Below are 11,877 nucleotides of genomic sequence, written 5' to 3'. Positions count from 1 at the left end.
AACATCTAAGTCTGAAAAGTTATAAGGGTACTGTACACATGCACAACTAAATATGACTAAAAAAATTTCATAAAAATATAATGAAAAACTATTCAAAACTTATTAAAAAGTTGAGAAAAAAAATATTAAAACTATTCGATTTTTAGAAACTTTTATTTAATATTCAATCTGTTTCTTTTTCATGAAATTTTGTATTTAGTTGAAATTTTACAAATGACTACTAAATACTTATACAAACCCGTATAAAATTTTAAAAGCCAAATAAAGGTAAAAAACATGGTCAAATTAAATTTAGTAACTAATTAACAGAAATTGAAAATCAGTATTTCATAGAGACTCCAGTTTAAATAAAAATTTATTAAAAATAAAATACAAATCCAAAAGAAGTAAAATTTTACAAATTTTCACTATATACAGTAAGAATGCTATATAAAAATTATTAGGTTAAATAAAGAATCGAAAATATTTTAAATTGAATTTTATTGCTTGCTAAGCTGACCAGAAAGTAAATTCAGACAGTTGTGTATAGGTAACTTAGAATATCACCATGTCCAAAATATAAGTAATTAGAAGCTAAATTATATATATATATATATATATATATATGTATAAATAGTAGACATATAGAAGATAACACATAAAAATTTTCAAATCAAAATAATTTCGTTTGAATTTGTTTTGAAATTTAAAAAATGAACCATACTGCAATAGCACAGAAAAACCAGACAAAAAGTATAAATTCAAAATTTCATAATAAATTGAAAACAGATCCAAATCAATCCAAATAAACTTTCACTGATTCATAAACATGTCTATTTTCATCCATAAAAAGTTTAATGCCAAATGAAACTTTTAAGTATTTTAAATAAATTTGAACAATCACTCTATATAGATTCCTATAGAAATTCTAGATTAGGGTTTTAATAAGAATTATTCAATTTAGCCTTAGTCATCACTTCTATAATCCCAAAAAATCTCAAATAATCTCATATAGCATAAAAATATCAGAAAAACCAACCTTGATCACTTCAAAAACTTAGAATCTTCTTTTCTGTGCTCTAAAAATTGTTTAAAAATTTCAAAAATACTGGATCCCTAACAATTTTAAATAGATATTAACACCCTAAATTAAAATCAAAAGGCTTTAATATTAACCCTAATAGCATTTAGGGTTAGGAGAAAAACAAGGAAAAAAAAAAGAGAGAGAAAGACTTATCCCTTGCACTAGCATTATAAAATTGAAAACAAAATTAAAAATAAAATAAACATGTCTTTTTTTTTCTATTTTTATGAAACCAAAAATAGAAAAAATAATTTTTTTCAGTTTCTAAATATAATTGAAATAATCCTTATAAATCAAATCTATTAGAATAAAAAATCTCTTTCTCTTTTTTTAAAAAAAAATATTTATAAAATTTTAAAAAACAATTATATATATACGTATATACACCATATATTACAATTCTTAATAACTTTTGAACAAATATTATTTTTAATATTTATTTTGAAGAAAAAATATTTTAATTTTTTTTAATGATATATTACTTTTAAGAAAATATTTATTCTAATATTTACATAATAAAAAAAAAGTTAAGATGAAATTATTTGGAAAATTCTATAATGGATGTAACAAGAGCATTTTTGTCAAATTAAAATAATTTTTAGCAATTTAATTAGTTTAATGGGCAACTTGTTATATATAATTACAATTGATGAATTTGTTTGCTATTCTAATAGTTTAAAGTGGCTCTTTGTAAGTATCCAAAAAAAAAAAAAAATTTCATGACAGTTTTATCATAAAGAATAGCAAATGAGAAATAATAATTTAAATTCATAACTGGCTTATTGATTTAAAATAAAATAATTTTTTAAACAAAAATTAAACAACTTGAATATAACGTATATACATACTCATCACCCATTTTTTTTTTTTTTTTTTTTTTTTGGATTGGTCATCAAACCCCAAGCCATCATTTTTTTTTTTTTTTCAACTTCCGTGGGTTACAAAATATAGTTTTTTTTTTTTTCTTAAGCTCTCAAAACATCTAGAGTAGAGTATCAGTTTTGAATATTGAGAGTACTCGTTTAATTAACTACACTACAGTGGCGAAAAGTTTGCCAAATTAAGATATTGAATCAGTATAATTTCAAAACAAATAGACAAATGGAATGGTACAAATAAGACCATTCTCATCCGAGTATACTAACTAAACACAGCATTTCAAAGCTTTTACAGGACCCGGGGAAGGTTCAGATATAACAATCTTGAAAGTTCACACCTGAAAATTTGGCACGGCTTGTTAGAGGCTTAAATCAAAAAAACTAGATGTATATATTAGAGATCTAAAACAGCTCGATAGAACTATCAAGCAAAACCAATTTTGTTATCCATGGTAAGGGAAGGAACCTTTTCGACTTTGATAGTTGTTCATAAAGAATGCCCATGTTAAGGGCATTTTCTCTGAATGTAAGAAGCACCGTGCTCTTCATACCTGCAAAGTGCATTCACATATGTTTAAGTTCTCAAAATTCAACTTGACTTTAAAACCATGGCTTATAGCAAAGATTATTGATTAAATATTTTCGGTATTGCTAAAAAAATTTTCCTGAGCCAAAGCAGATGCAAGATAGTAGAACTTACTCAGACTTTGAGAACCACATTTGTTGGAATGAACCAAGAGAAGCCAATATACTCCCACCTATCCAGACACTGCAACAGTGAATGTTATTACTAAAGTCTCAGAAAGAATAAACAATTCAATTAAATAAAAAATAAAAAGTTATCTTAACACATTATGGTAATAAAAAAGGACTCAGAAACACAATATAACCCCACTATTTATATTTTATTATTATTATTATTATTATTATAATATGCAAAAGGCACCAAGAAGAACCAAGCCAAAACAAAAAATACTCATGAAACAATTTCATCTGAACAGAAAATTGAAAGTAAAAAAATCAACACGGTGATGGTGGCCATAGTGCAAGCAAATTTTTTTATTTTTTTATTTTTTGCATTTGTGCGTTGTACTATTGGCGGAGAGGAAACTTGAAGCAAAAGATATCCTACCTGAATCGCCTTTCTGTTGCATTTCCACTTGCCAATACTTTAACTCTAGCAGCTTGAGGAGACTCCTGCATTTGAATATGCCAACTCAAATTTTTTGTGCTAAGAAAATAGTATATATTCTCTTTCATCAAAATGCAACTCAACTGAAGCATTCAAATATCTGATAAGTTTAACTAAATTCAGTTTGCTACAAATTTATGTGCTTGAGAGAGAGAAATATTTGTGACAACGGTATGTGATCAATGCAGTTCAATTAAAACAAAACCATAAAATCATAAAATATACAAGTTAAGACACAAATAAAATAACACCAAGCAAGTTTGTTATGAGATCTGAGAACCATTACTACAGTATGTGATCAATTGCAGTTCGATGAGAACAAAACCATGAAATCATAAAATATACAAGTTAAGACACAAATAAAATAAGACCAAGCAAGCTTGTTACGAGATCTGAGAACAAAGAAGAAGAAAAACAAAACCATGAAATCATAAAATATACAAGTTAAGCCACAAACAAAATAACACCAAGCAAGTTTGTTATGAGATCTGAGAAGAAGAAGAAGAAGAAGAACATAACACCAAGCAAGTTTGTTACGAGACCTGCATACAAAAAAGAAGAAGAAGAAAGTAGGTGGCAGTTCACAAAAGAGATACCTCTAGCAAGTCTTTCTCAAGGCGTTCCTTTAACTGTTGCATCGATGCTGTGCCACCAGCAAGCTGTAGAGGAAGAAACAGCAAACACAAATCAGTTCCCAAAGGGATGACTTAGGAACTTGCATAGATCTGAGGAGTTCAATGCATAATTTTTTGGAAAATTGATGAGGCAGTATGGGATCATATAACCATCAAGACCCAAAAAAATAATCCCAGAGAGAGACAGAAACAGAGACAGAGAAACTTCATGAAATTTACCAGTATACTACTAAAAAGTTCTCTACGAATGTCAACATCGCACTTATTAATACTCTCTATAACCTGGACAACAAACAAGGAAGAATTAAAAACACACATACATATATATATATATATATGCAAGAATGGATAATCATCAATAAAGCAGGAATTTACCATTTGTGGCAATCCACGAACAGAAGAAGCAATCTCTGCAAAACTCTCCGTACCAGGAATTGTCTGGCATTTACATGAAAGAAAAAAACTTTGATCAATAAAAACCTGACAGAAACGGAATTTGGTAATAACCAATGAAAGAAATAAATAACTACACATCCATTCTATTTGAATACAATTCAACAACTAGCATTACATAAGAAATCCACCTGAGCTAGGGGTGGGTTAAACAGAATGTCAGGAATCTTGAATCTGTCAGCTCCGATTTCAATTGTCCTGCAACATTCATAAACAACATAACTCTAAACATTGATGTAAAATTTGAAAAGCAAAGCTAATCAAATAGACAGTCTGCGCAAGTGGTGAAGCTAAACAATGCACCACACAAATACACAAGTAATCAAATAATTCGCATTACAAAACAAAAAAAAAAAAAAAAAAAAAAAAAAACTCTGCTAGATCAGATAAGACTCACTGGCCATCAGGAAGCTCATATGGGGTCATTGGAATATTTGAATATGCACTTTCTGTGACAATAAAAATATTTATCAAAACCTTGGCATAATAAATACTTCTCAAGCCATCAAGGTAAAAATTCCCATATGTTGGCAATCTGAAATACACTAGAACAAAAAGCTGACACAGAAGAAAAAGGGCAAACCATCGTATGGAGTATCCGGCGCCCGGCACACACATTCCTTAATATCATTGGCTATAACCCTCTGTTACAGGGGGAAAATCATCAGAAATAAAAGCAATAACACAACGCATAAGAGATTACAGTCAGTAAAAACCTGTGAATAGAGTTTGTAGCTTTCTGTTGTATTTGGAAAATCAAGGTCTACAGTCTGCAATATACAGAAAAATGAACTTGTGAAAAAGAAAACTTGAAATATGTAGTTACAGAAAAAACAACAATCATAATTCTAAGCATTCAGACACAACAATCAAAATTCTACCTATTCGGGCACAAAATATACACTGCACATGCATTGTAAACAAACACAGGCTACTGCTCACAATTAAGAAATAATAATAATAATAATAAAAGAACAAACGCATGATAGTCAAGGACTAGCAGCGGTACACCATTTCATTCAGACTGGAGGTATCCTTATTTCATTACCTACATTAAGGGCCGTACTAGCATCAAATACAATTTACCAACTGACTGAGTTATCAAGTATAAACAGGACCAGAATTTCTAGAGGAATTTTATCCGTATAACAAAAGTCTCTTTGGCCAGGTGAATATGCTTGAAAAGAAACCATAAAATCTAGGTCAAATGTTGAATTTTTACTTGCTCTTTCAAAAGGCTTGCAGCAACCTTACCCCACAGGCTGTACAATGTTAAGGTTGCATATGTAATGAAAAACAAAAGAGTAGGAATAGACAAGATGTAAGACAAAAATTCTAATACTCATCAATTCATAAAAAGAAAATTGCAATTTAAGAATGAATCACATTATCGACTATCTGCTAATGAAATCGAAATTACCTGAAACTCTCCAGGTCGTATTTCCTTTCTCTTGAAAGAATATCTGGGTTTAATCTACAAAAATGGATAAAATACCAACTTTAAAATCAAGAAAGAAATTAATACAACTTCAAGCTATAATTCCCATTCAAAACAAAAATCAGAGTCACTTACCGTGATACCTTTGCTTTCCAGACTTTTTGTCAAGCAATCAGTGAGAAAGTCTCCTCCAATAGGAGAAGATGCTACAGCCTGTTAAAAGAAAAACAGTACAAAAACAGTTTTCACAAGCTGAGGGAAGAAATTGCTGATATTCACATATGAAAGGCACAGCATAAACCAATCCTATATGTTCACATGTTCACCTATTTGTCATAAAACATAGAAAACAAACATGAGTATAATGATATCAAAGCATCTAAATGTGTCAATCAATGCAAGGTAAGAAAATTAGAGATGGATAAGGTGCAGTTGCCACATATGAGTCACTCATACGGAAATTATATTGCAAACTAGAGATTTACGAGGTGCTGTTACCACATATCAGTAGCTTATAGGGCAATCAATGAAATATTTTAGCTCATAATGTAAGATAAATAATAGTGACCTACGAAATTTTTTCACCAGGCTGAAACAGAGAAATACCTTTTGAAGGACATAGCCATCATGAACTGGAGCAACTGTTGTGGATCCTCCTCCACTATAATTCCATTAAAGGTAAGTAAATTAGAATTACAATCAATATCGACTTAGACAATGTGATATATAATGATTAATATGAAAAGAGAGTGAACGGATATAATAAACATATATCTTTTGGTTCTTTTTTCTCTAACTTATATAAAGAAATCAGAGCTCTCATTTCTAACATTTAATTTAACGTATAAACTTCTTGCCCTCATCTAGAACTTAACATTATTCAGGAAAGAAGTTTCATTCCTCTGTTGTTGTAAGTTATAAAGATATGGAATATACATGACAAAGATATAAAACAGTCCATAAAGCTTACGGGTATCATTATAACTACATTGAAATTGAAATACCAGTTTCAATAAACTATAGAAAGATTCACAATCTCAATATATCACCCTTTTACAAAGATACAATACAATATTTGTCATTATGCACTTGCATCCAACATGCCATCGTATGAAATCAGTAAGCACCGTTTAACTTCTTGCACAAAGGACTGAATATTCTATGCATCAGGTTTATGCCATTTCAGACCACTCGTTTTCACAGTGCTTCATGAATAATGAGGAATGTAGTTCTTTAAAAAGCAGCAATTAAATAACTTGTATCCCATACATCAACTACTTCCTTTTTCATGTGATTCTCAGCCTCATTACATTTATTAGAAATCATGACCATATTTTTTTGACATGATAGATACATGAAATCCAAATTTTAAACACAGGCAACAAAAAGAATAGAAAAGGAGGTAGCCTAGATAATTCTTAGAAAAGAGGGGAGGATGGAAAAGGTGTGAATCTACACCAAACCCATAAGTTTGCACCAGGTCAGAACATTTAAGTTTAAAACAAGCTTATGTCAAGAGATATGCACAAAAATGACACAACATAATCAAATAAATACACCTAGTAATTTCTTTTATTTATTTATTTATTTTTGGGAGAGGAGAAGTTGGGGGGGGGGGGGGGTGGGTGGGGGGTGGCGTTAATGTAAACAAGGGAAACTAATAGTGACAACCAAAATTGACAATTGAATCTTCTACCTATCAACAACCAACGAAGTAGCACGGCCTGAAGCGAAAGAAGTGAGTACCTGGGATCACAAATGTTAGTATCACTGAAAAATAACAAAATGCTATATCTTATGGAAAAAGGATGAAACATGGACATACAGCATTCTTAGCCAAAAATAAGGCAGGAACTTTGTACTTCTCAAACATAAGCTCTGCTGTCCTGTCAAAATCATGAGAAAACTATCTAATTAACACTCCAAAGTGTTGCAAAGAGGTAAACTATAAGTAGGTCACCTTTCTCTTTGTTGCTGAGTGTTAGAAGATGGTTCTGCAAGTAGCATGGGATGCTCCTTCGGATCAATCAACAGGCACTCCCTGAAAGAAATAGCGATCATCTAGAAGATGTAAAAATGATGTAAAAATGTCCTATGCAAATAAATAGTGAATAGAAACAGCTAGAAGTATCTACAACCAGGACAGAAGGCCTTCACATTAATTTAAAATAAAACAATTGCAGACTTCATATAGTAGATTGGAGCAAAAATATAACATTGTTCTATTAAATATAAAGTAAAATTATGTGAGGAAGTAAAATACACTTGAGCTTGAGAAACTTCTATACATATGAAGGTCAAGTAAGAGATCCACACTATAGTAGCCAACCAATTAATACAGGCACACACACAAATCAATGGCAATGAAACACACAGCTAGCCCATAACCCTATTCCTTATTGTGATCACAATAATGGGCCTCCAACATCCTAATTTAGGATAGCAACAACAAAAACAAAGTGGGAATAATTAGACATACAGGCATCTATTTCTCATTACCATTCCAACAAATGGCCTCCAACACCCTGTTTTAGGAGATCAAACAATAGATACAAAGTAGGGGCCTTCAACAAGTAAGCACACAAAGCAACTCCTTTTACACAGCCATACCACTTAAAACAGAACCACAAGGTCCAAAAGACTAGTTAGAGACTAATAACATTTTTGAAGCTGCGTGAGATGCATGAAACTTTCCTACATAAAACTAATTTCAGAAGTATGGTCATAGATGGACAATTAGAACTGGAGTAGAATATAGAAGAACTAGTTAAAAAAGAGAATGATTACAAATGTCAGTAAAAAATACAAATTTAACAATCAGTAATTACCTGAAAGCATGATCCCATATGCTGTCAACAAGATCCCAGTCAGCAACAACTCCATCCTTTAAGGGTGACAGAACCTGAAGTAATAGCAAAAGATAATATCCCATAAATATATATATATATATATATATATATAATTATCTCAACAAAACTTATTACAATAGCCAATCCAACCTCCATATGATCCCGGCGAAATCCTAAGGCTTGAGATCCAACATATAACTTCCTTCTACCCTTGGCTTTGTCAGAATCAAGAGTTTTAGAATTGTTAGAATTGTTTTTTGACTCTCCAGCAGATCCAGAGTTCTTTTCAGCATTTGCAGGGTCATCAACTTCCATTTGATCAATTGATCCAACCACCTTAAAAACCAAATTCGTAGATTTAAATTGATTTTTCACATCATGCATAAGCTAAAAGTTTTAAAAGTAGATCCAAGTTCTCTACAACATATACAAGAAGTGCAAATTGTCTCTAAATACATTCAGCTGCAGTAGCCTATTACCACAAAACATTTAGCAGTCTAAAGAGCAATATTTTGGAACAAGGGAGTAAAAAAGGTTCAACCACTGGTATGGCATGTGGGAATTGTGATCATCACACACGTTTAAAACAAGCATGCCACATTGGAAATTTATCCATTCATCACTTAACCATTGTGCCCCTGAGAAAGCTAAGCCACCATTATGCTCTAAGCTTTGTTACATTCAAAATAGGCTCCAAACTAACAAACATAATTAATAAAATCATACATACTCTATCTAGCTTTAGGCAACCAAACAGATAGCTTTGCAGAGACAAACAAAAACAAGTTATTCTTATAATTCTCAAATGGTTCTACAATATCCTAGTCCACTCTGATATCCAATTGATTAAGAATCATGAAAACTGAAGCCGGTAAAGATGTTTCATAGTCTATAAAAGCAATATAGAAAATTGATAATTATACAGATAATTCGACACTTTTTTCTTTATAAACAATTCAGTAACTACATTGTCCCACCATATAAAATTTCTCTGCAACAAAATTCTGATAGGCTAGAAATCTGAATTTCAGACATAAATTCCAGTAAAAAGCTGAACAAACAAGTCTTCTGTATAAACGAGCTAATATAATGGTTTAAAATATTGCTTCTAACGGTGGAAAGCTAGAAACAGTGGAACAGAACTCACAGATGGAAACACAGCCTTGGGTGCATCTTCACCAGCATAACCGGCTTTGCAAGTGTGCGAGCCCAGATCAATTACTATAGCTGATACCTCATCTGCAAGCCACACAAACCCCAAACAAACAAACAAAAAGGTAATTGTATCGAAGAACTGTGAAAAGAGTAGAAGTTGAAGAAAATTGAACCAGAAAACAATGTATTTACCTCCTCCGTACATAATTGAAGCTTCCTGATATATAGCGCGGGTGTTGAAGAAGCACAGCAAACAGAGACTGATGTGTAGGAGCTGAGACTGAAAGGAAAAACCCCTAAATTTCATTAATAAAACAAAAAAAAAAAATTAAGAAGAAAGAAAACTTATCCAAATTTATAGCAGCACATTACAAATTTCACAAAGGAAACAAAGAAAACCAAACCAAAGGGAGAATTTCTAACCTGTACTTCTAAAAAAAATTGTACAAAAAGAAAAATAAATTGTAAATTTACAACCCCATTAAAAATTTGAATCGAAACCCACGAAAATAGTGGCATTCAAATCCCAAAAAAAAAAAGTCTTTAGAAAAACCCAGATTCGACGCTCTGGTACAGAGTAGCTCAACTAAACCCTAAAAATATTCCAACTTGACGAAGACCCAGAGTCAAAAACTTAAAACAAAACCAAAATAAACCAGAAAATTACCTGCAGTCGTCAAGTTTCGTGGTGGAGAGTTGAAGAAAGAGTGAGGACTCGGAGACAAACAGTGAGAGAGAGAGAGAGAGAAGAGGGTTTTGAGTCTGACCGGTCCAATAGATAAGAGGGGTTTTAAGATAACTTTTTTAGTTACGTTATAATTATATTTATAATTTTTAAGTGTAAAATTTTTTTTTTTTTTTTTTTTTGAAAGGGTGTAAAATTTTGTTAAGAAATTGATAAATGAGTTTTGAATATAATTTTTTATAAATATAGATTTAATTGTAATTAAAATAAAATTGAAGATATTTAGATGAAATTTTTTTTAAAAAAAAGATTTCATTTAACTGTTTCAATTTTACCACAATAATATTAAAAACTACATCTCAGAAAATTCATTATTAACTTCTTTTATTCATCAATTTAAGGGTAAAGTGATTTCAAAAATAATTATTTTAAGATTGAAAAGTGCTTAATAATGATTTTTCCAAAAGCATGAATCTAATAATAATTATGGCATAATTAAGAATCTGAATAAAGTATTTCCAATAACTATAAAACATTTTAAAAATATAATAATAATAGAAAAATTGTTAAATTATTTCGGATCACCATAAATCATAGAGTTATTAACACATAGTGAACAAGAAAAATCATATACTAATTGAAAGAAGATTAAAAAACCACTAAAAACAAAATTACAATAAACTGACCATTAAAATTATACATATTATATATACATGAAATCTGCATATGGCTATGGGCTATGGCTTTTAAAGTTTGATCACTGTTGGCATAAATTTCTTAGTAAAATCTATATGGTTGTGGTAGTATTAAAGTGATGTTGATTTATTGGTATGCTACACACATATATATTTTAGAGATTATGAATTCGAAAAATTAGGAAAATGAAAATTATTATAAATGATAAAAAATATATATATATATATATATATATATGATTGTGGTAATTTTTTTATTTCTCAAAATTCAAGAGAAAAACTTGAGCTAGAAGAAATTGTCTAAATCAATTATTACAGTAATATATGTCATAGGATGGCGTGGATTATTTTACTAATCATTTAGCTAAGATTTTTTTAATTTTTATGAAGTTTATATTGAAGTGTGGAATCCTCTAATTTTATGCATCGGTTTTGAAGTGTGGAATCCTCTAGTTTCTATGCATCGGTTTTCTAATTCTAATAATTACAAAATTTCTTTCTATTAATGTTACTATTAGTTTTTCTATGCACTTTCGCTATCCTAATATTGCCCATATCATTTTACCAGTATATAATTGAAAAATAGAAAATGTAGGATGACCTGTAAGGTTACGTATCAAATTTCAGAAGATAATTGCCTTGGAGATTCAATATTGAGTGTTTCGAAACGTTTCTAGATTGAGTTTTAAAAACTAATGAAGATGTTTTGAAAGAAATCAAAGTTTTCTGACCTTGCAAAACAAACCAACGTGGAAAATTGTTAGAACATGAACTGGAAATATTAAGATTTCTTTTTGATATATGATTAATAATTTGCAGGACTCAACTAAATCC

The 11,877-nt window shown here is 30.3% G+C and overlaps 1 protein-coding gene across 3 annotated transcripts; it reads right to left on the bottom strand.

Moving 5' to 3' along the window:
• Window positions 1-2,046: 2,046 nt before the first annotated feature.
• Window positions 2,047-10,463, bottom strand: LOC107417842 (actin-related protein 4). Of its 3 annotated transcripts, none has more exons than XM_048474261.2 (22): window positions 10,331-10,463; window positions 9,856-9,943; window positions 9,656-9,747; window positions 8,659-8,844; window positions 8,488-8,561; window positions 7,620-7,700; window positions 7,485-7,545; window positions 7,356-7,405; window positions 6,266-6,320; window positions 5,795-5,872; window positions 5,642-5,695; window positions 4,938-4,991; window positions 4,805-4,865; window positions 4,619-4,670; window positions 4,353-4,419; window positions 4,144-4,206; window positions 3,988-4,050; window positions 3,730-3,792; window positions 3,074-3,138; window positions 2,642-2,710; window positions 2,408-2,492; window positions 2,047-2,279 (listed from the first exon to the last, which is right to left on the bottom strand). In XM_048474261.2, the coding sequence occupies exons 2-21, from the start codon at window positions 9,866-9,868 to the stop codon at window positions 2,447-2,449; spliced, it is 1,347 nt and encodes a 448-aa protein (XP_048330218.1). In that variant the 5' UTR covers window positions 9,869-9,943; window positions 10,331-10,463; the 3' UTR covers window positions 2,047-2,279; window positions 2,408-2,446. The 3 variants fall into 3 exon arrangements, with proteins under 3 accessions (XP_048330218.1, XP_048330219.1, XP_060670689.1); XM_048474262.2 differs by having other exon boundaries at window positions 9,856-9,959; window positions 10,331-10,454; XM_060814706.1 differs by lacking the exon at window positions 10,331-10,463 and adding an exon at window positions 10,087-10,233.
• Between the last annotated feature and the right edge of the window lie 1,414 nt (window positions 10,464-11,877).

Source organism: Ziziphus jujuba, chromosome 2 (genome assembly GCF_031755915.1).
Source record: "Ziziphus jujuba cultivar Dongzao chromosome 2, ASM3175591v1".
NCBI lineage: Eukaryota > Viridiplantae > Streptophyta > Magnoliopsida > Rosales > Rhamnaceae > Ziziphus > Ziziphus jujuba.
This window is presented reverse-complemented; position numbering and strand designations above follow the sequence as displayed.